Source organism: Embiotoca jacksoni, unplaced genomic scaffold (genome assembly GCF_022577435.1).
Source record: "Embiotoca jacksoni isolate LCO1_2020_lvr unplaced genomic scaffold, fEmbJac1.0.p SCAF_16, whole genome shotgun sequence".
In the NCBI taxonomy this organism is placed as follows: domain Eukaryota; kingdom Metazoa; phylum Chordata; class Actinopteri; family Embiotocidae; genus Embiotoca; species Embiotoca jacksoni.
In genome coordinates this window covers 4,710,690-4,735,261 of record NW_027185296.1, presented here as the reverse complement: position 1 = coordinate 4,735,261, position 24,572 = coordinate 4,710,690, and the positions used below count along the sequence as shown (strand labels likewise).

Below are 24,572 nucleotides of genomic sequence, written 5' to 3'. Positions count from 1 at the left end.
GAATAAAGTTGATGGTTCAGAATGGAAAAGTCAAATCCCGACCTTAATCCAATAGAAATGTTGTGGAAGGACCTGAATAGAGGACTGATTTAGATCTACAGTTGCCTGGAAATGTTAAGTTGCAGTTATTGCTGCACAAGTGGGACAATAATATTGGATCATTTTTCTCAAATAAATGGCTAACTATAATGTTTTTATCTCATTAGTTAATTGGTTTATTTTTATCTACTTTTAGGGATTGTGTAAAAATCTGATGATGCTTTAGGTCAAATTTATTCAAAAATATAGAAAATACCTCTGTGTGCGAGGTTAGAGGAGTTTAAGAGACCCTACAAGTCGACACTGTACTATAACCCACACTGATAAAGTGCTGACATGAAATCCTGATGAAATAGACCAAAAGAGCAGACATGAAACTCTTAACGGTCCGTCCTTTTCCCAGGTCCCCAGCGAGATGCCCAGGCAGGTCGGGAGTTCATCTTGAAGATGTTTGTGGACTTGAACCCAGACAGTGACAAGATAATCTACTCCCATTTCACGTGCGCCACCGACACGGAGAACATCCGCTTCGTCTTTGCAGCCGTCAAAGACACCATCCTGCAGCTCAACCTCAAAGAGTACAACCTGGTGTGAGGGAGAAAGAGAGAGCAGGGGGGGAGAGAGCAAGGAAGACACACACGCACACACACACACGCACGCACGCACGCATGCGCACACACACACACACACGAGTGCAGTCCACTTCTAGAAACACACATCTGCATAAAACACAGTGCTGCTCAAAGACATGAGCTTCATACTTTCCCAGACCAACACTCTCCCTGCTCTGCCCCCGTCTGTTCCCTCACGTCCTCTGTTGTTGGTTTGACCCATATTTAAAGGATAGTAATCAGTTTTGTGGTTCTATTAATTGTTCCCTTTGCACAATCCCACATGAAACACACTCAACTGTAACACTCCCTCCACTTGTCCTCCTCTCCCTGGGGTTTGGTCTACTCCTCTCGCTCCTCTTTTGGCCCCTTGCCGTGACTCACATTTTTTTTTCTTTCTTAACACTACATTATCACTCGTGCTTGTGTGTTGGAGGTGGGTAGAGGGCCTTCATTAGGTAGACAAAGCTTTCACGGACAAAGGGCTCTCTCCCGTACTTATTTAACCCATGCATGCTCTACATTACAGCATGAGGGCGTGACGCCAGGCTGCAGACCCAGGACTCTGCTCATCTGCGAAGGGTAACTAATTATGATGGTAGAAATATTTAATTAGGCAATGCTGCGGTGCAGTGAGGTACTCGGTTCCCTGGGTCTTTTGATTTTATATTTTTTTTGATTTTTTTTTTTTTTTTTTTTTAAATCTTGCCACAAATCCGAGAACAGAAGTTCTATTGAATGTAAATAAGGTTTTCATGCTGCTCACACAGAGTGAGGGCTACACGGAGATCACTACCGGTTCTCTGTGGCTTTAAATATTTGCAGCCATCTTAATTTCTCGGTCGACTGCTATCGCTCGCCACTTAAAATTGAATTGAAGTGCAACCCGCCAGAAAAAGTCACGGTGTGTTCCTTATACGCTGCCCCTCGTTTTAAAACGGGAACTTACATAATGAAGCAAACACTAGCGGTATTTACATGCTGCACATCAACTCCCCTGTAATTTAGTATGCCATTGCCATCCTGTAAATAGATTTAAGTCGCCAGTATCGCCCTCAGACACTAAGAAAACATATTTGGGAAGTGGTACTGCCAAAATTTAGCGAAGGTTTTCTCTCCTGTTGGATCATTCAAATGTTCGATGGCAAAAGCAACTCACTTTGTGTGGCATTTCTATTTGTCGACAGTTGTCTGAATCACGTGTAACTACTGTGATTTTAGTTTTGTTTGTTTCCTTTTGATGGTGAGAATAATTTTCCCGTGCACAACGTGTGAGTGACTATACCAGATTAGTACAGTGCAGTAGTCGGTTATAGATGAAATAAAGCTTTTGCGCTGCCGGTTAGCTTCAGTCACAAGTTGGTCACCATCATCCCAATGGCTTCTCTCCATATTCGCCTTTTATTTTGCCATGTTATTCGGCCTGCATTTGATAAACTCACAGATAGAAAGAGAGTAAATAGGTCTTTTTTTTTTTTGTATGTCTAATTTATCAATCAGATCCACGTGTTGTTGATACAGTAAATGAGACTTCCTCTCTAGTTTCAGCTCAAAGTTTTTCCAACCTCGAGGACGGGAGGAGATTTTATACTGCTGTAAAATATCAAAACTATTTTATGGACAAGTGTTCTATCTTTCTAATGATACTTCATATATTTAGTTGTTGCAGTTCTGTTTTGAAATGCTTGGCGAAGGAAACTCGCAGTTTCCACGTCAGGTTTTTGTGCTTTATGCAAATAGGAAAATGAAAACAGACAAAAATACTTGGTGGTTAAATATTTCCTGTTCAAGGATGCTTGCATTTTTTGTAATTTTTCAGGATATGCGTTGGCTCTTGGTACCAATCCCATATCGTGCGTCTTTGCCTGATAGTTGTTTAAATATTCCATTTAAGATGAGAGTTGTTAGATGGCTATTTTTGTCTTCACAATGTAATTCAGGTAAGTTTTCATAACTTTTTCATCACAAGGGCTACTCCTAGCAGCTTTGGTAGAAATGAAAGGACTCTATGGATGGCATAGAGCAAAAAGGTGCAATTAATTAACCTTGTGGGTGGTGGTCGTGGGGGACGGGGACGGGGCGTTCTGAATCAAAGAGGGCGTTGACATCCTGTTGAGGGTGATGGCTACAGGTTCAGTGAGGGGGGAGAACGCAGCAGTCCACGGAGGCCGACACGACGTTCCCGAGGGGACGCGTTGATGCCTTGTTCTCCATCTTTTTGCCTTCAGAGGAGGAGGAAAGCTCACGTCAGAAGAAACGGGGTTTCCCAAGGTGCAATAGCACATTTGTAGTGTCCCAGCTGTCGCACCTTACCGCCCCCCGTTGCTCCTCTTATGAAATACGTGCTGATCTTTTAGACTTTATTATATTTTCCACTGTGTGCTTATGCATATTGTTCTCTTCATTGGTAGTGTCTCCATGTTTGACTTTGGCTGTGTTGGGAGTTTAAAAAAAAAATAAAAAATAAAAGAGGGAGTGCTGGGAAATTTTTACCCTCATGTGCACATTGGAAAATGCTGGCAAGGGTCAGTGTAAACATCAGAAATTACTCCACATCCTGCTCTACTTTTTCTCTGTATGTTGAATTGTTTGCCAAATGGTTTGCGCGTAAATATTTTCATAGAACATCTGCGCGATCTGCTCAGTTTGAGAGGAATCTACTCTTCCTGTTCATTACTTCGCTTGATTCTAATCACACATTCCCAGTGGCAGTAATCTTCACACCGTTTAGACTTTGTGCATTCTGATGCGTTTAATGAAGGAGAGATGTATATTTCTGACAAGTGCCACATTTTTTTATGGGTTGAAACATCACTGATGATGTTGCAGATCTCCAACTTGTTTTTCCAGCATGTATTGGTAAAGGTTTGATCTTTGGTGCTTCAGCTAACATTTAAAAGCCTTTTTTTTTGTTTGTCCCATGCGATGCTTTTCACTCTCACTAACAGAAGCTAACTTTGTGGATGCCACAATTTTGTATTTTGATACGTGGACAAATAAACTGAAAGGCTTCATCTTAGTTTGGAAAGGAACTACTTAAAGAGCAGGTGTGTGTGTGTGTGTGTGTGTGTGTGTGTGTGTGTGTGTGTGTGTGTTTTCTCTTCCACTGCCTTCTTATAGACGAGTTACTGTCCTGCAAATGGCCCACAGGGGGCGTTGGTGAGGATGATAAACAAAACAAAGGTGACCTGTCCAGCAACAGCTGTCGGCATGATGCTATAATCTTTAAAAAAATATTGTCACATCGGTTTTTGCTTGCTGATAATGTCGACTTAACGCCTTGTCTTAATGCATCCGGCACAGACAGTCACATGGCTACACTCCCAGTGATTAGAGCCATCAGAGACGCTGGGTCAGTTATTTGAAATCATTTCCATTGATTTCTACTGTGTTTGCATTAGTTTACAAGGGATGCATTTTAAAGAAGGTTTGTACGACGATCCAGTACAAAACACTGTGCCAAGCAAAATCAATCAACAGGAAGAGGCGTCACAAATTTATTATAACTTGACCCAGATCTCTGCTCAAATTTACCGAGCCTTTTTTTTTTTTTTTTTTTTTTTTTTTAATTGATTCCTACGTTATGGTTTTGTTTTCCTTATGAAGCTTGCGCGTTAAGCCTCAGTATTAATGTATTTATTGAAACACTTGCGAAGTGAAGGTACTGAATGGCCGTTGTATTTAGATGGTTTTAACAACGAGCGAGTGAATGAAAATGCTGCGTGTTTACGTCCACCATTCTCCTCTCTCTCCCCCTCGCTCTCCCTCCCCCCCCCCTCTCTCTCCCCCCCCCCCTCTCTCTCCCTCTTTCTCTCCGCCCCCCCTCCCCCCCCTCCCCCTCCCTCCTACTCCTTTATTTGATCAGACTGTATTCTTTCCCTGGGTCGAAGGCACTGAAACTGCACCACTGCAATGGGCCTGCGTTCATGCAAATTATGTCCATTTAAGCACGCGCGTTGGTACTGTGTGTGTGTGTGTGTGTGTGTGTGTGTGTGTGTGTGTGTGTGTGTGTGTACTTTGATGGCTATTGCTTATGCTTGAGGTCCATTCTGGTGAGAGGGATGGATATACAGTGATATTAAAAGCTATCTTTGCATCTTGTTTTGTTTTTCTTTCGCAAAGTTGACACACCTTAACACACGTATTTAGGACCACTTCAGAAGACACTTTTTTTTTTTTTTTTTTTTTTTTTTTTAAAGAGTTCAAATAAACTTTGTGTAGTGGTGTACAAATTGAAAGTAATGTATTTTTCTTTGATTTTTTTTTTTTTTGATTTTTTTTTTTTTAAGTATACCAAATGTAAATTCTGTACAATGAGTGTGCCAATCCCCTTTCTTTGTAAAGCCAGACTCTTAACAAAGTGCCAATGTTGTGAAAAATCAGAGGGCCTGTGAATTTCATGGTCCAGTTTTTAAAACAAACACTAGGTATGTGATTAATTAACAAAAAAAAAACAAAAAAAAAAAGGACAGTTTTATTCTATATTTAAGATTAATGATGAACTGCTGTTTTTAAGATAAGTGTCATTTTACTTGCATGTGTTTGTCAGGTTGGGGAGGGAGTGGGTGGGTGAGATACTCTATTCATGCAATGCCCGCAAGAAAAGGGTTCTAATGGTTATTGATTTACAGTATTTTAGCCATATTTCTCTTTTTGTATGTTTCATTTCAACCACTGTTGCCTGAACCTCATTCAAACATGAAAATGATTTTTACATAGCCTTCTCCTTTAAATGTTTTAAATTGGAATAAAATATGTTCCTATACTCTCTTCTCGCATCCTTGTGCATTTCCTCTGGAGTGGGAAATCCTTTTCTTACGTATAGTAATTAAAAGACGCCACCACCTTTTTAAGTCACCTAGAATTTCCATTACGGACACATTTTCATTGACCTTTCCATAATTCTTCTGATTTCTGAATGCATTTGCCGCCATAATCGAGCACAAATGGTGCTCGAAAGATATTAACAAACACAGTACACATGTGAAGTAGTCTATTAAATGGAATAAAAATGTGCACAAATACTGATACCACCCTTCAGGATAGAAGCGGGGGTCATAAGAGGTCACTGGTTCAATTCCATGTAGTAGCTACTGATGTGACTGACTGCACTCTTTGAGCAGCATATTGTTTCCTCTCAAGTTAAGAGGATGATATTAACAGTCAGTGAGAAAGAAATCTAGCTCTGAAGTAACTTCAATCTCAAACTGCAGGTGCAATTTTTTTTCTTCATTTTCTTGAGCAATTTAACATAATATGGGAAACACCATGTCATTAACATGGAAGAACTGTGGCTCAGTGCACACAAAGGTCATGAACTATTTATAGGAGTTTAAGGGCTTTAATGACATAAAAGTGAGTTTACATTCAACAGTTTATACACATTTTACATATGCTTGTTTTTAAGCCTGATTTTGGTATATTTTGATAAATATCTCAAAGTATGAAATCAAAATAAAAGTGATTTAGTTTCCTCTTGCACAACTGTCATATTTAACCTGTAATGCTGGGTAAGAAAACTTGCATCAAATGTCATTAAACTTATGTGAATAAAACCGGTGTTTCGGAAGCAAGATATGTATAGCCGATCTATGCACTCTGACATAGGTCACCCAAACAGGTGAAAAGTTTGAGACACCTGACACACTTTGAATTGCGGCACCCTCATTTGCATAACGAGGCAGAAATGCATGAAAATCTAGAAATCAAAACATTTGAGGAAATTAATATTGGGGGGGGGGGGAGGGAGGAAATGCGAAGAGAAAAAAATTCAAAACTTAAAAAAAAAAATGTTAGAAAATCGAAAATTAAGTGACGTAAGCAAAATAGTGGAATTAATCCAAAACAAATTAAAACAGAAATGTGAAATTATGTCTCAATTTATCAATATATTAATGCCTACATCTATTAATTTTTTTAATCTAATTTTTGATGCATTAAATGGCTTATTTAATATCTATTTTTTTTAATCTAATTTTTGGTGCATTAAATGGCTTATTTAATATCGAATTTTTTTAATCTAATTTTTGGTGCATTAAATGGCTTATTTAATATTTTTTTTTATCTAATTTTTGGTGCATTAAATGGCTTATTTAATATCTTTTTTTTTATCTAATTTTTGGTGCATTAAATGGCTTATTTAATATCTATTTTTTTTAATCTAATTTTTGGTGCATTAAATGGCTTATTTAATATCTATTTTTTGGTGCATTAAATGGCTTATTTAATATCTAATTTTTTTTTAATCTAATTTTTGGTGCATTAAATGGCTTATTTAATGTCTATTTTTTTAATCAAATTTTTGGTGCATTAAATGGCTTATTTAATATCTAATTTTTTTTTTAATCTAATTTTTGGTGCATTAAATGGCTTATTTCATATTTTGACAATTTTGGTCCACCACATGCTCGGAGCAGTGCACTGACCTGCACTCGTCTCCGTCCTGTGCGCCCCGACCTGTCCACGTGAGGCGCTCGCCGCCCAGAAATCGAGCCTGAACGACGAAGGTAGATCCGCGGCGCGTAGATCCGGTCGCTCCGCTCCGCTCCCCGCTCGTCTATCCGCTGCGCTTCTATGTGGGGCGTTCAAGCTCGGTGAGCAGCGTCGCGTCGACCTACCAGCTCCAGGAACGGACTGACTTTCTGGCTTCCTCCACCAACCTCCTCCACCACCACCAACAACCTCCACCACCGCCACTGCCAAATCCGCTCGGATTCTCCAGCGCTCTTCGTTTCAAGGGATAAACGTCGAGCGTTTTAAGTCCGTTTTCAAGTTGATTTCGGCGACAAACGTAGATTTTTATTTTTTATTTCCTTTCCTCGCTCGCGCGACTAATTCGTAGCCGTTGGGACGAAACGAGCTTCAACTTAAACGAACCCGCAGACATTTTGTTATTTCTGAGAATTACATCGTGTTTTTTTTTTTTTTTTTTTTTTTTTTTCTTCTCCTTCTTCTTCTTCTTTCACTTTTTTTTTCTTCATCAGCGCGGTCGCAAGCTGACCGAAAGAACAGCGAACTGGAAGCTTTTCAAAGGGCCAAAAACTACAAGCCGAAAACAGAAAGCCGCTTCCGCTAAAGCTTTCATCCAAACGTCAGTTGTCAGTGCGCGTGCTTCTTTCTTTCTTTAACGTTTATTAATTTACATGCGCTGAGCTCGCGCCGCTGCGTCGCGTGCGTTCAGGCGGAAAAGCTCGCGACGGCGATGAATCATTTTTGACTGACAGCTTCTGAAGCATTAGCTAGCTTTAGCTTCCTAACGGTGGCTTCCTGTTCAGACACACAGAGAGAGAGAGACGGGGTCGGAAGCAGGCGCAGCTGACCGGTCTTGCATCACCCAGATAAACACACCGACTCTTTTTTTTTTTTTTTTTTTTTTTTTACCTTCGCTTCGAGCGCATCACTTATTTTCGGGGTTTGTTTGTTTTTGTTTTTGTTTTTTGTGTGTGTGTGAAGGGGGGGGAGGACCCGCTAGCTACCGTTAGCTAGTCAACCTGCTAACGCTGGACAGCTCCTGGTGTGAGGCTGGGCTAGCTTTGGACAAAGGACGGGAAAAATACACACACCGGGCACACAGTTGATCCTGTTTGGGAAGGAAAGCAACAAACAAGCAACTGACATGATGTTTCCACAATCAAGACACTCAGTAAGTGTTTTTTTTTTTAATTTGACATTTTGTTCAGCGATTATGTTTACCAAGTGTTTACCGCGGCGGGGTTTAGTTAGGGAGGCACATTATGCATGCAACTTGTTTTTAAGACAACGTGTTGTGATTAAATAGAGGTGACAGGACGTGTTGGTTTTATTTTTTTAACAAGATTAATGTTGGTTGATAACGTTTGTTTTAGTTCGGGTAAATCCTACGGAAGATATCTTATGTGGTTTCATGGAGACTTGACCTGATAGTGAACACGAAACCTGTAAAACTTTCTTCCACATGATGGTTTTTAAGTCACCCCAATCAAATCCAGCAACTCTGATGAATGAGGTCATATTTTAACAACCGTATGATTTAAAAAAAAAAAAAAAAAGTCCCACTTTTGTGTGTCAGTTCCTGTAAATTTGGTTCCATCCTCCAAAATACCAGGAAGACAAACGTAATAGCTGCAGATGTATAAAACATTCCTCCAAAAAGATAACTAAAACAACCAGACTGAACTATGTACACTGTTACAGTGGGTGTGTTTTTATGACTGGAAAATGCGCACATCTCTGTTCCCCTAAATCTCAAGTTTCCATGGTAACAGAAACTCGGTCCAGGGCATGGATTCATCACTGATGAGGGCTCTCAGCCCATTGGTCAAACATTTATGTTTAGTGACTGGCACAACTGTGTCACTTCACTATAACTTTCCAGCAGCTTTAGAGCGGCGAGTCTATCAGCCGGGGGCTCAAATTAAATAGTTGTTGTTGTTTTTTTTTTTTGCTCAAAAAGACAATAGAAGCCGAGTACTCCATCATGTTGGGGAGGCTGTAGCTCAGTCGGTAGACTGGGTTACACACCAACCACACCAACCAGAAGGTTGGTGGCTCAATCCCCGGCTCCTCCCGGCCACATGCCCAAGCGTCCCTGAGCAAGACGCTCAACCCTAAAATTGCTCCCGATGGTGGACCATCGGTGTGTTGTAAGTCGCTTTGGATAAAAGCGTCAGCTAAATGTAATGTATGGTATAAAAAGAAATATGCCCACATGGCAAATTTGGTGGCCTCTCTGTGTTTTCGCCTCTTGGTTTTGGATGACACTTCACCTTGCCCCTGCAAATATAACAAAGAGGTGTTTTGTGTAAGTGCGACGCAGGTAAACACAAAAGCAGGAAGACGGTTGTTAGAAATGATGCCCTCTGCTTCACCCTGGCAACATTTTGTTGCCCTCACTAGTTCTTTCATGGCGGGAAAGGGTAAAGTTTGTTTGCCGAAGCGAGAACCTGAATATCTTGTGACATGAATAATTTGCCCTCTGGCAGTCAGTCTGTGTGGCAGCCTGATTGTGCTCCCCCGTTGGTGCTGCTGCTGATGCGAGTTCAGACTAGGAAGCACGACGTGAGGATTTGGGAACCTCTGTTTGCCGCCTGCCTTGTCAGATCAGTGAAATCCTGTATTAGTGGTGCGTCCCAACAAGCTTCACTGCCATGTCTGAAAACTGATGTTTTGTTCAATTTCGTTAACTATGTTTGTTATCATTATGAATATGCTCGATAAAATATCTTTAATGATGTAAAATCCAGCCGTAATGCTACTTCTTCTTTATAATGAACATTAAAAAAAAAAAATCCTATCGCTAGATACAAAATTGGTATCTAGACCTAATGCTCTTGCTCTTCAACTGTTTAGTCAAGAGTGTGTAATAAGAAATATGTTGAACACTGATGACTTTCAACAATCAGACTTCAAGGACTCCTCATTTTGTAATATTCACACTGCAGCTTAGTGGCTGCTGTTGTTTTGATTCTAAAGACACGTACAGATTTAGTATGAAGTCTTTTAATCCACATCACAACAGTGTCCATGTTTTCAGTGTGAAGTTAGTGTGATTAACTCGAGCTAGTTAGATTGGGAAGACCCACCGAGTGCAGTATGTCATGAGGCAAAGTAAACCGCAGTTTGCTTTCTCTGGGATCCAAGTGAGAGGCCTCCTGAAGCACTGTGAAAAATCAGGCAACATGAGACTGAACATGGGAAAACTTTTTGAGTTTGTACTTAATGCAAATGAGCGTGAAATTCATCTCCTTAATGATTTGTCAAATAAATCAAGCCGTTGATGGAAAAAGAAGTTGTCTTTACCAGGTACGGACAGTTGTCTGTGGAGGAGATGGTTTGAGTCACATGGCGTATCTTTTGATATATCGTGAAACTAAAATCAGAGACCGTTGTTCTTATTAATTTTGATGCTAGAAGACATTACTTAGCTGCACTCCTCATTGGAGAATAATGGGGTCAAGATGTCATCTTGAAGCTCTGCCTTCAAACCAACCCTCCTTCCATTGGTTTAAGTAGTGAACCCTTCACCTCCTGACGGGGTGAGAACACCGTCACCTTTTCCGAGGTGAGAGCAGCTGGACCACTCTGCTGCTGCCTGGCGAGGAGGTTATTTTTCTAATCCAATTGAGTGCCCTTATACTGCTTGATTGAAGTATTAAGACCCCAGCACACAGGATTAAATACAGGGTTTGGGAATTTAACATGTCTCTTTGCTGGAGCTGCAGCTTAACAGACTACAACCAGTCACTCCCAACCTCTGACAAATACACCTGCGCTAACCACCCCCCACCCCACCCCCACCCCCCTCCTCCCCACCCGCCCTCCCTCCACCGTGGCTTTAGACATAAATATACTGCATACATGTCCTCCCCCTTCAGCTGCTGCCGCTGTCACAGGGGTCCATGGATGGGGAGAATGTGTGACACCCATATAGATACGAGTGTCAAAGATAAGGAGCTGGAGGATGAGAGTAACAGCGCTCCCTCATAATGACAGATGATGGATCTCTCAAACTTACTCATGCACTGCTGAATCTGCTTTCCTATTTATTTTCCTTTGCTCACTGTGTAGTATTGTCAGTGTTGAAGTTCCTGTAGGGCACATAATTTGAGCCAAAGCTTTACATTTCCGCAATTTCTATACACAATCAAGGATCCTCTCGTCGTCAGATTCGTCTAATTTAGGGGCGCAGAGGAATCTGTACTGGTGGTTGTAGTGATGGGTGGTCAGATACCATAATAATTTGATTTTTTTTTGATTTTTGATTTTATACACTTTATTAATCCCCGAGGGGAAATTTCTTCACTACAGCAGGGGGGCTCTCAGGGGGGAGCTGCTGCAGCAGGCTGCCACTAGCGCAGCGCCAGGTAACCTGACCTGAGGTGCATGTTTTTGGATGATGGGAGGAAGCCGGAGAACCCGGAGAGAACCCACGCAAGCACACGGAGAACATGCAAACTCCGCACAGAAAGGCCCAGGACCGGATTCGAACCCTGGAACCTTTTTGCTGTGAGGTGACAGTGCTAACCACTGCACCACCGTGCCGCCCTAATAATGGCGTTATATCTGAAAACAGTATTGACAACCGGGGATTTATCTTATTTCAGGTAGCTGTCTCAGTTAGACAAAAAGAAGACGGAGGTTTTCAAGGTTTAACAAGGATTCAAGGTGTATTTTATGTTAATAGGCACATTTTAATCCCTGTTGCAGGTTATGGGCACAGTTCATTGTTTTAAGAGGAAAAAGCCTCATTTGATCGTGGCATGCTGCCTGACCCAGTTGACAGCATTTGCCATATTGTTTGGGTGTTGATTAATCCTAATGCAGCTTCAACAAAGCTGGCTGTGGTGTGAAAGTGGAGCAACAGAAAGGCCTGGTGCCAAAGCCAGAGAGAAGCACAAGTAATATGGAGGCGAAATCTCTCAAGTCCCCTGAGCCAATACACGACTGTAGAGATGGCCACAGGTTGTACACACACACACACACACACACACACACACACACACACACACACACACACACACACAAAACCTCCGCCCCCCCCCCCCCCCCCCCCCTCCTGCTTGTCTCCCTTTATCACGCGTTTCCTCCCAGATCTGATGTAGTGGTGGGAGGGTCAGGGGCAGAGGGTGCACAGGCATTATTAAGCCCACTTGAATTAACAGAACAGCCCCCAGCTTTTCCTCTAAAGCCTCCAGCTGGGGGGAGCTTAATCCCCATGGTCCCCTGTCTCGCCCATTAAACAAACTCCCCCCGCCCCTGCTCCACCGCTCTGCTGCACACACACGTTCCTGTGTTTGTGCGACGTGTGTGTGTGTGTGTGTGTGTGTGTGTGTGTGTCGATGGGGGGGTATTGGACATTAGTGCGTGCACACGCATACACACAGAAGAAAGCATGAGAGAGGATGAGAACACACACACACACACACACACACACACACACATCGGCTCTCTTCTCTGCTGGTAATTACTGCTCTGGTACATGTATAGAATTAAAAGGATTTTTCCTTCGCAAAATCAACAGCAAGAACACACACACACAGACACACATACAGAGACAGACATTCTTACCAGCCTCAAGGGTCTTATCTACTTTTTGTATCTGTGGAACAAATTGAATGTGGGGCTTGACACAGGCAGGCCAGCAGATGTCTGGGTCGTTAAGGTTAGGCCGGCTGATTAGCATGACAAACACCGCCCTGCGTGCCCCCCCCCTCCCTGAACACCACCAGCCTGCAGGGGGCCCTGCTTTTGAGTGGCCAAGTTGAGGCCACGGGTCACAGGTGATGTTGATTTTTGTGAAGGGCCACAGTGGATGATTGTCAAAAGGCTTTGGGGCTGATTGAAGGGGAGGGGTGCAGACTGGGACGGCCCTTCTCTTGTTCAACACGCACACCAACTCAAGCCAGTAATATACTTTTCATGCACGCAAGTACGTGAGGGTCCACATCACGTAAATGTCCTCATCAGAAGGTGTTCGCTCTGTGTGCACACGTGCGCACCTCCAATTTGTCGTGACCTCGCGGAGCGCCGACATTGGACAGCCGTTGGAAAACCAAAATGGACGGTGAATTTAAAGAGACGGCTGTGTGAACGGTCCCATCCCCGCACGCATCCGCACAAATCAAATCTGTACATAACAGCAGCGAGAAAGCAGTCCAGTGGCAACATACACCAACTGTAAAAGTTTTAACATCACAAATAACGTTCCTGCGCGGCTCGTCACGCTTTCTTCTTCTGCAGCAGGCTTCCTGTGTGGTTTCTTGTGGGGGTTTGTACTCATTAATCCTTGTGAACATTGAACACACACCTGCAGAGAAGATCACATGCGAGTCAAAGCCCGGAGCACGCTGGAGACCCTACACGGTAGACGTGTACGGTATATGCGCTCTCTTTCTAAATAATTATTATTATTGGAGCTTGCCGTCATTAGACAGCACCAGGTTGGTCAGCTCGCCAGTGATGCTGTTTGTTCATGGTTGCCATTTTAATCAGAGCCACAGAGCGCCGCATCCGTGTGGTCTGTTAATTGTGTTTGATTCCCAACACAAAATGACACACAAAAGCACAAGTAAGTGATGCTTGAAAAACTGCAACTTAATCCCAGACATCATTTGGAAGTATTTTTTTTGGGGGGGGGGGGGGGGTAACAACACAAGTGCAACACCATCACTTCTGACTTGCCGCCGTAACCAAGAGAAGCCTCTGGCTTGAAGGAAATACTGAATCAAGGTGACAGAAAACATGTCACCACTCTGTAAATGATGCAGTTCCAATCAGTAACAGAACTTTCACCATGTGGTTATTATTGGCAGAAATAAATGTCGAGAAACTTACATGAATTGTTTAGAAATTCATAGATTAGGCTATAAAAATAATATAAACGAGCAATGCCAAATTTATATACCAAGGATATAAAAGACAGCTTAATATTATGTATGCACTTTATTGCCGTCATAAAGTGTACTGTTAGGATTAATTAAACTGCCAGATTTATAATAATCGTAAAATACAAAATGTACTTGGTAAATTATTTTTTTAGGAGAGAAATTAGAACAAGAATCGCAGGATATACAGAATATTTCATTTTACTTGGTAATTATAACAGAAAGTAGCGCTTCCCCTGAAATGTTGTTAACTATGAAGACTTGCAAGTTGAGTCGTATCTGTGTCTCTTTGTCAGCTTGGGCTGCTTCGCTTTACACAAAGTATCGCAGCAAAATTACCAGAAAGAACTTGAATATAAATAAAAACAGATGTCAGCCGAGTTGTACCATGATTTTGGTTTTGCTCAAATCTGCAGAAGCCACTGGTGTGTGTGTGTGTGTGTGTGTGTGTGTGTGTGTGTGTGTGTGTGTGTGTGTGTGTGTGTGAGAGAGTGTTTCTGCTGCATTTATGGACGAGACCTGCACGTCGATGTGGAGGTGGAATGTACAAATTTTACAAATTAATAAGTAATTGACAGCTTTGTTTGTGTGGGACGGGCTTTTGTGGTCCGTATACATTATTCGGTGTTAGCACACGGTATGTGGAGATTTTGCATGTGTGTGTTTGTGCACGACTGAAAGACGCTGTGCACGAACAGAAAAGGCAAAGTGGTAATGACTTTGTGCTAATGTGCGTTCGCGTGCACGTTTACACGCAACCAAGAGGTCACCGGGCGCTTGTGTTTGTGTGTGTGTGTGCGTGTGTGTGTGCGTGTTTGTGTGCGTGTGTGTGTGTATTTTTGTGTGGGAGTGAACGTGGGTGGTGTGTGGTGCGGGGAACTGCATCAGTATTCAGCTGTGGCTTCTGAGGAGGAGAATGTGGGAGGTGGGAAGAGAGGAGGGTGGTGTTGGGGGTGGGGGTGGGGGGGGAGGGTGGGGGGGGGGGTAAAGCTTCCCCAGAGCAGAACGGTGCAACGGGCTGGAACAAAGCGGCTCGACGGGAGGTGGCTAGATTGGCCCGGCCCGGCCCGGCCCGTAGACCTGCCAAAAACGCTACACACTGCACCAGTTGAGACGAGAGAATTTGCTGCTCCGTTTCTAAGAGTCTCAAGGCCACAAATGAAACAACACGGTGTCACAAACACACCAAGATCCTGTATTTATTTATTGTTTTTGCAGGTGTGTTCTCAGCGAGCCGATGAAAACCTCCGCCGCTCCGAGTGTTTGTCTCGGAGGGGGGAGTTGGTGCGGACGAGAATGGGGGTGGTGTCGTGTTGTATTCAGAGACCGGTATTGTCTTTGCCCTGCTGTGATGGGGCTGCTGCACATCAGCGCCTGCCAGTCCCATCATTCTGAAAAATGCTTCATAATTGCAACAGGACATCCTGTTGTGTCTCCCAGACCAATGAAATGCCTTCAATGTTTTGTGGATTGAGACTTTGTTGTGGCCAAGTTGCCACAGGTACCACCGTGAAGACTAAATATAATCGGAGACTCGCAGATTGAGTGGAAGATTTACGATTGGGAAGGCTTATTGGGCGCCGAGACACTAAACGCATTTCACAACTGGAGATTTACCGCGATGACAATCATTTTTATAGGGAGTGAGTAATCAAGATCTCAGTACCTATGCTAACAGAGGCTTTATTGCAGCGCATTCCTGAATGATGAAGCATTGTGTTGCTGTGAAAGTTGATTCTTGTTGTTGTTCTCTGACCGGAGCCCTCAGCGTCGGTGTCCGCTCTGGCAGGAGAGGCAGATGCTGAAGGCATGCGTGTGTTTGAAACAAATTCGTCTGACAGCAAGTCTAAGCAGTTGTTCCAAAAGGCCGTCACTCGAAGGCTGGGTGAAAAATAGAATACGAGAGAGAACAACATGCCGCGACGTGGACGTGCGTGTTGGATTGTTGGTTTCGGAAAGATTATTAAAGGCGTAGCGGACCGTCTGACGGACACTTTGGTTGAAGGATATTGACATCTTGACGCGCATAACACATTGACATTTCATCATTTTGCAGCATTTCAAAAGGACTCCATTGGAACTCATAAGCACATAGTTCAAATTAAATTGCTTGGATTGGAATCGGGGATAACAATGGAAAATAGTCCGAGCATTTAACACGTTTAATATGTGCACACGAAAGAACTTAAGTGCCGGCACCTCGGTCGAGTGGATAAAACAGAAGTTCCCCGGAGTCACCGACGTTCCGGCACTGCAGCTTTCTGCTCTCATTGTCCACTTACTTGTTGTGAACTTTGGGACTAATCGTCCTTTCCGCCCTCCCTGTCTTTCCTCCTTCGCTGGCTGTTGTAAGTAATAACCCTAGTTTTTACAAGCAGGCATCAATCATCCGCACAAGCGTACTGGGTGTAATCTTGAAGCCCCCCTTCTGCGAGCCTGGCTTTAATCTCAGCCATGGTCTCCAAACCCACAGTCCTGTCGGCCTCACCACTTTCCCCACTCTTGACAAATTGCCCATTTCCCTTGGCTTTGCAATCTCGGCTCTCTTTTCCTGTGGCGTGTGCGTGTGCGTACGCGTGCGCGTGTGCGTGCGCGCAGGTATAGTCTAATCGACGTTTGTGTACAAGTGCATCGGTGTTGGCAGGGCAGTGTGCCTTCAGTGTCATGTTTGTGTGTTTGTCCTATGCGCTTGGCTGGCCTCGCGCAAGGGGTCAAGACAGTTGTGCGGTGTGGGGAGGGAAGGCGAGCCGAGCCAAGGCTATGTTTGCAAGGGCACTTCACTCGAAGTGATAAAAGTAGAATAATCCCCTTTAAAGCGTCTTAACGAGGTCAAATCTGTTAGGCTGCAAGTGGGAGGTGTGTGTGTGTGTGTGTGTGTGTGTGTGTGCGTGTGTGTGTGTGTGCGTGTGTGTGTGTGTGTGTGCGTGCGTGCGTGTGTGTGTGTGTGTGTGTGTGTGTGTGTTTTGTGGGGATAACGCTGCAGAAATGGGGGGTAAGCCTCCGTTTGGTTTGCGAGAGATGATAATCAAAATCAAATTCCTGGCCGAAACAGGATTAGGCTCTCCCCACGCTCCAAAGCTCCTGTCCAGAGCGGCTGAAGACACAATCCTATTCCTCAGCCGCTCCTCTCCTCTCTCACACACATACACACACTGAGCAGCCAACATAGCGAGGCTTCCTTTTGGCCCAGACCGAGTTAGCCAGGGTGAGCTTGGATGTGGGCCAGTTAGCCCTGTCCCCCTCTCAGATCACCGGGCTCATATGCTTTAGTCCAAACACTAATCCGGGATATTTAGATGGAATTGTTGGGTTGGAGCTATTCTTAGATGGAGGATGTGATCTTGTTTGGTGCTGGTGTATTAGCAAAAGGCTTAAGCCCTCAACGTCTGGCTTTGTGAATCATGTTATGATGGATTTTTTTTTTGCTGAAAGGTTTGTCCAAATAAAGCATGTGTTCTGTTCGCCAATACACAGAGCAGACCTCGCAGGGCGAGTGCTGCACGCGAAAGACCGATACTTTAGGGGAAACAGGCTGCGAAAACACAAGCAGTTACCGACAAGGACTTCACATCCAAACCCAACTTCATTTAACTGCTCTGTGCACTTTTCATCAAAGTAGTCGTTATGGCTACACCAATAGCAGTATCGGGTATCGCGTCTGCAGTCATCGCGCTCGTGTACTTTACTCGCAATTGTAAGTGTCTTAGATACTTCAAACCCAAAATGCACTTTATGGCAGCATTATGTGGACTCAACATTTTGTCAGTGGAGGATTGCTTCCACAAGCAATCACGACAAAAGTAAAGCAGACTACGAGCTCTGCTACATTGTCAAAAGTAATAAGAAAAAGATCTCATTTACAATGTGATTTTTTTTTTGTTGTTTTTTTTGTTTTTTTTGTTTTATAATGAGCTCAACCATCAGACGGCAACAAACAACTTCGCAGCAAACATGGGTGAGGCGAGAGAAAATGTGCAGAGGCATTCGTCAGCCAGAAACAAATCACGGAAGCTCTTGATAACCGTCCAATTATGTGGGATTTTGTCGCCTTCTCAGCATTGTGGGAACAATGAGAACAAGTATGAGAGTCCCAGCCATCACCACATCACAGAGGCTCTCTGACCAAGGGTGCAATTACTTCATGAGAAAGAACATTACCGTCCTGCAGCAGCACATCTCGGCCTTCAGCTTCACCACTGAGATTTGGGCCAGCAGTGTCTCTCCTCAGCTTCCCTACGCAGTGGATCGATGTGGATTTCACCTCAGTCGTAAGAAATCAGCATAGCAGCCAAACTATAGCAGGTGTGGGTCTCCGTGTCAGTGGACTTTGATGGTAATTGATACTTTTATCGCAGACACGCTGCATTATTATTAAATACTCGTATCATTTCTCTCTATCCGCAAGTACCCAAATGCTCGCACTTGACAATAAGTGGTAGTGGTGCGTCCCTTGTATTTATCTTGAACCACACGCATGCTGCACTCGCACCTGGGCTTTAATTTACCCCTGCAGTTAGTAATCCTGCCACCAAAGTCAACTGAAAAAGGCTGATGATTATTTTGCTTTCAACACAAATACTTTTTTTTTTTTTTTTTTTTTTTTAACTTTTTTTTCCCAATTACTCGGGAAAAGTAGTATTTTTTGAACAATCACGTGTTTGCACCCATCTTCTCTTCTCAAACTGGGCAGAGGGGATCTCAGACGGACAGAGAAGGCGAGCGGCTCAAATGGCATCCTTGAGACTGTTGCTATGGAGCAAACGGACAACCTGGCATTGAGAAATAGGCCAACTGTTCGTCAGTGCGGATCTTCTGCATTCATTTAAAAGTGGGAGTGAGATAACATCCAGTCATTAGTGAGTGATTACAATGCCAAGGCTCCATCCCTGCCCCCAACACACACACACACACACACACACACACACACACACACACACACGCACAAACACACTCTGACTGAGATGTAAACAGTCAGGCAGTGCTCCAGGAAATGCAATCCCCACACTGCCGCTACCCTCAGGCAGGATTTATACTGAGGAGGATGTTTTCCCGACGTATCCTGCTGTTATTGTGTGTGTGTGCGTTTCTTTCGTTCTCGGTCTCCGTATTTGTGCATGTACTCTGCTTGTGTGTCTAAATGCTCTACTGTATTCATGTATTGTTGGTGTGTCTAATCACTGTAGTGTCATATCTGTGTGTGTGTGTGTGTGTGTGTGTGTGTGTGTGTGTGTGTGTGTGTGTGTGTGACGCTAAGCCCCTCCCTTGTAATCTCCATCCCTTACCGTCCCTTTTGTCGACTGATCTATGGAGCAGAAACAGCCTCCGTCTGATTCTTATTTAAAATCGACATTATGGTTCACAGTAGATTTCACATGGATTGGAGCAGATGATGAGGCCAAGTAGGGTGGGTGTGTCTGTGGGGCGGGGAGAGAGGTGGGGGGGGGGGTGTGTGTGTGCGATGAGTGAGTTTTGGGTTGGTGGGTGGGGGATGGGAGGGGGGTGGGGGTGGGGCAGCAATTTCCTGAAACGATGAATCCCATTTATTCGCTGAAGACTGTCTCAATTGCCTCAGCAGCGCACAAAGCTTTTTAATGCTTTAATTACGTCTCAAAGGAGCAGGGCAGAATCAAATTAGAGATTGTCCTACATTTAGGTGCCGTGCGCGCGTGCAATTGTGTGTGTGTGTGTACTATGCAAATTTTAAATGTGAGGGAGAGCGTGTGTGTGTGGGCTGCTGTATCCTTGTGTATGATTCATGGCAGTGAATATTTGTTCCTCTGGCAGCCAAGAATCGTACATAGAGGCTTATCACACCCCACACACAGATGCACACACTAAAATCTGTCCCTCACACCTATTCACTGTTGAGGCTCTCTATTTTGCTCTCTCACACACACACACACACACACACACACACACGCACTTGTCTTTCTCTGGCCCATTTACACTGTCTCGGCTATTCCTCTGCAACACAAACAAAAGCACACACACACACACACACACACACACACACACACACACACACACACACACAACCATTAGCCTAGCCTCTCTTCCACAAACATGTATTTGGTCACGCAGCATGCAGGCACCTTTTTTTGTCACAGCAGATGGCATGTGTCACAATATTACGGCAGTATTTCATTAACATTATGGGCATCCATCTGTTGTGGGCTCTCAGGCCCCAGTAGAGCACCTTGTTTTGGTCACTGACAGAGGAAGAGATAATAAACATTGTTAGCAGTGTAGATTGCAGGAGGCCGACATACTCTGGTTGTGTGGTGACAAAAGCACGAGTCAGAATTTTCCTTTCAAATCTTTTACTTTGCTGGATATTTCTCCAAGATTAGAGCTATTTTTGAAGATCTCGGTCAAAAATTGCTGAGAGAATGTACCCGGAAACCATTTCAATCTTTGCTGGCACAAAACCATTTCCCGTGACTGTTCTGATAACTATGCCACCAGTTTTATGTCTCATAGTAGGAAAGATTGTTGTGGTGAAACTGGGCTCTGTCTTTATTTCCGAGTGGAGGAGTTCTCTATTTAAGATAGTCTTTAACAACAAAACAGACTTAAATTGTCCCCGTTCTCATGTGGTATCTCGTACGGTAGGATGAACATCAACATTATCTCCAGCCAAGCTTACAAGTGAACGCCAACCATCTGCCAAATATGGCCACATGGGAGCTGGGGTCAACAAATGCCCCCTTTCTGCTAAAGACTTCTGATCTGTGTTACAAACCTGTGAAACATTTTCAAGTTGAAGGTTAAGTGTGACATTGATCTTGTTGCCCCCGGCAACCACATGTTGACCACTGCCAACCGCTATCTTTGGTCTGGTTGCCCTCACTGGTAATCACTATTCCCATATTAAGAAATGGCCGGTATCCGTTGCCCTCGTGGTGGAATCTTCTGCAGAGGTGAATGAGTAGGTACACAACGGACAGCGGGTGAAAACTTTAAAAAGAGATTCACATTCCTGAAGGCTGCAGAAGTTAATTATACCACCAAATGTAATTTAATTTACTAACACATTAGTTACCAAATGCAGAATGTTCGTGTTTCTCAGTCAGTGTTCGGCTTTTTTTTTTTTTTTTTTTTTTTTTTTTTTTGTGAAACTGAGCAACTTGCTTTCAGTGAATTGCCAATAACGTGGCCGGTTGTGTGTTTGTGTCTGTAAGCAACAAAGACAGAACCAGAAATGATTTAACGTTATTTCACATTTGTATCATCAAGTTTGATGATATTCACTGGTCTATCATCATTTCAGTTCAACCTCACTGAAACGTCGTCACTATTATATATTATATACTTTGGCAACCAAAAGCTGATGGCTGGTTTGCAGCCTGGGAACCAGTTGTAAAGATTACAATTGGAACGCTTCAGCACACTTTGTTCTGTCAAATTTTAATTTGGTCAATTAGAAATTTTTAATCATTTTTGATGCCACACACAAAAATGCCAATTTCCTGAACGAGCACTTGCACTGCTGTCCATTATACATGTCTGAATCTTCCCCTTGAAGCCTCGGTGTTTGGCTCTGTAAGGCTCTTCAAAATGCTGCTGTTCTTTTTCTTGCTTTCTTTTCCCTCGTCTTTGTCTTCTTTTGTTTCCTCTCCCTCCATCTCCGTTCCCTGCCCTGACTACCTGAGGCAGTTGACTCAGAGAAACTTTGGTATTTTAAACGTTTGCATACTGCGCTTCACAGGGAGGAAATTGGATCTTGAGCAACAACTCCTACCCTCTGGCACAGGGGGCAACCTGTACATACGCACACACACACACACGCGCGCACACACACACACGCAAACATGCACACACCGTGCAGTGTGAGTTGCTTGGCTGCCTGTAGCCATGTGCCTCATGTTCACACAGGCTCTGTGTGGCACGGACCCATATAGCCGAGCTGTTGTTTGCCGAGTTTGGTCCACGCCATACTGGCTGGAGAGATAATGGAAAAGGTTATTCTGCTTTACAGTCAGGCCCTCTGTCTCCGAGCAGCGGCTCGGTTTGTGTGTGGATTGGGGGTTTACGTGTGTGGTGGCTGAATAATAATGTCAGCACTTCTCTGACATTTGAAAGTGTAATGGCTGAGGTCACTGTGTTTGTCACAGTTTTGCTGGACTCTGTAGTTTTTGTGTTTTTTTTTTTTTTTGAGTGACCTAACTCGCCGGTGCTTCTTCCAACCTCAGTGCTTCTGAACTTCCCACGTGCAGGTGTGAATGCTTTACGTCCGTAATATAAAGGATATTTAATACGTGTCCAAACTGATATGTAATACCACGAGCATATGTTTATACCGTGGGAGGCTGAAGTAAGAATTCATCCCCAAACTTTAACCATGTTACATCTAAGTGCTGCCAACTGAGCCACAAAGCGAAAAATAGTTCAGCCTTTGAAGAAAGCAGGTCTGCTCCCACAACCTGAAGCAATCCTGTTGCTTAGCATATTCTCTGGCCGTGGTTCTGTGACTGCAAAGCAGCCTATTTGTCGTTAAAAATGAGGCCGGGCGACATGTCGTGGGGAGCAGGGTACAAAACGACAGCTCATTCCTAACAGCGACAGGCTAGCTTCCTGTAAGTGCTGCAATCTGATTTCTGATGTTTTTTTTTATGCCTGCTCAGTCATAGTGGGAAAATGTCGATTTTTCAATTTTTTTTTTTTTCTTCCCCCCACCTGACCCATTATGCAGCCTGCTGAGAAATAATGAGATTTTGTCCCTATTTGGGTTTGATGCTTGCTGTGCTCTAAAACACAACCTCTGCTGCCTGGGGAATGTAGTGTGGACAGAATTACAATAAGGGCTAATGGTTACATCCAGGCTAGGTGAAAGAACGACCGTGTAGCTTGCTGTATAAAGCTCAGACAAAGTCTTTTGGAAGTGACATGGGTGGCATATCTCTTTTATTTTCATTTACACTATGGCAGGCTCCACTGAGATGAACCAATAGCTGTGCCTCGGCTAGCGCTGCTTCACGGGACTGCATTTGGCATCATACCAATACTGTCATTTAAGACGATATTTACATATTCAGTCCAGTTATGTTGCCTTATTGTCTTGTATGAGTGAAGCACGTTAACCACTCGTGTCCCCGGGCCTCCCATTACGTCATCTTCTAAGATCCTTGTAAGGCTAGTTTGCTTCTCGGTTATTCTTTGTGTTCCTTCTTTTGAAAAGTGTTTAGGACATATCCAGTAAAGAAGACAGCTGTGGGACAGACACCGAATAGTTTGTACTGCTTATATCAAGGTAGTCTTTCTGTTTGTAATCTGCTGTTTCAGGGCTGCTTTATTGGTCTGACGAGGTTTTCGTATCTGCGTGTTGAAGAAGATCAGCACGGAGTTAAATCTTTTCAGCTCAAAGGACTCCGCCGTTCCTCCCAGACAGTCCCACTCCCTACAACAATGTTTATGAAAGTGTTTTACCGTCATTATTTACACAAGAAAGATTTATTCCAGCAGGCCAGTCGGTTTACATTTTGTCACCCAACCTGAATGTTGGAATAACAATAAGGATTGCTGAAATGACAACACGCATGGGATCGTAAGTTTTTGAGTCACTCGTGTGTCATCAATCAGTAGGCTGTTAGGGCTCACAGCATGTGCTATTGTTCGTGATAGCCCCGGGTAATAACTCTTGAGGTTGCCTGAGCACTGTGAAGACCAAGGACGGATAAAGTCTGGGTTATCTCTATAGAAGGTAAAATCGGGGTGTGTTGAAATCTTTTCGTGGCCGTGTGTGGCTCGGGCTTGTGTGCAGGCGTTTAATTTCACAGTGATTGAGATGTATAATGGAACAGTGCATACGCAGGGGTTTAAAGATCTGGCAGGAACAATGGGTGCGCATGTTTCTGCTTTTGTCTACATGGGGTTTTGTGCATTTGGCCCCTCGTATGTAGAAACATACTTGGCAACCAATTTCTTAGTAATGCAGTACTCATTGGACCGTGGCAAATTGAAAACCGCTTGATTTCATGTTCATGTTTTTAATTATTTCTCCCACTCGGCTCTTTTCCCTCATCTTTCAACCCACCTCATCTTTCCTGCTCTTTCTCTTTCCGCTCGGCTCTCACTGTTTCTTCACTCGTGTTTGTTTTTTTTTCTCTCTCTTTGGCAGGCCTCATCGCAGCAGCTGAAATTCACAACCTCTGACTCCTGCGACAGGATCAAGGACGAGTTCCAGTTCCTTCAAGCACAATACCACAGGTGCAAACAGAAACGCCTTCGTACACACTCGCACACACAAACAAACAAACGGTGAAGCAGTTACAGTTGACAGCCTGATAAGTGCAGCTCTTTTAAATAGGGAGGATACCCTCAGGCTGTACATGTATAGTGTTTTTCTGTATTGAAGGTGTTTTTGTAACGGTAGCAACTATGTTTAAATAAATGAATGGAGCTGCGATAACCAACCGTTCCACGAGAACAGATGCTTTTAATGTGGATGTGTGGATTTTTTTCATCATGCAGTTACATACAGTTGCGCTCGGAAACAGCCTGGCGCTACAGCTAGCTGATAAACAGCAACACTGAAGACCTTTATATTTGTTAAACTTCTTTA

General features: G+C 43.6%; 2 protein-coding genes across 5 annotated transcripts in view; both read left to right on the top strand.

Annotated features, from left to right (window-relative positions):
• Positions 1-5,420, top strand: part of LOC138198767 (guanine nucleotide-binding protein G(q) subunit alpha-like) — a 33,662-nt gene extending 28,242 nt beyond the window's left edge. For both annotated transcript variants that reach the window (XM_069150386.1, XM_069150385.1), the window contains one exon: positions 443-5,420. In XM_069150386.1, the coding sequence (XP_069006487.1) occupies positions 443-633 (191 nt within the window). In that variant the 3' untranslated portion in view covers positions 634-5,420. The remainder of the gene's footprint in view (positions 1-442) is intronic.
• Positions 5,421-7,235: 1,815 nt separating this feature from the next.
• Positions 7,236-24,572, top strand: part of tle5 (TLE family member 5, transcriptional modulator) — a 40,914-nt gene continuing 23,577 nt past the window's right edge. Inside the window, exons 1-2 of one of the 3 annotated variants that reach the window (XM_069150383.1) lie at positions 7,236-8,292; positions 24,129-24,217. In XM_069150383.1, coding sequence (XP_069006484.1) covers positions 8,266-8,292; positions 24,129-24,217 — 116 coding nt within the window. In that variant the 5' untranslated portion in view covers positions 7,236-8,265. The remainder of the gene's footprint in view (positions 8,293-24,128; positions 24,218-24,572) is intronic. The other 2 variants (XM_069150382.1, XM_069150381.1) reach the window with 2 other exon arrangements.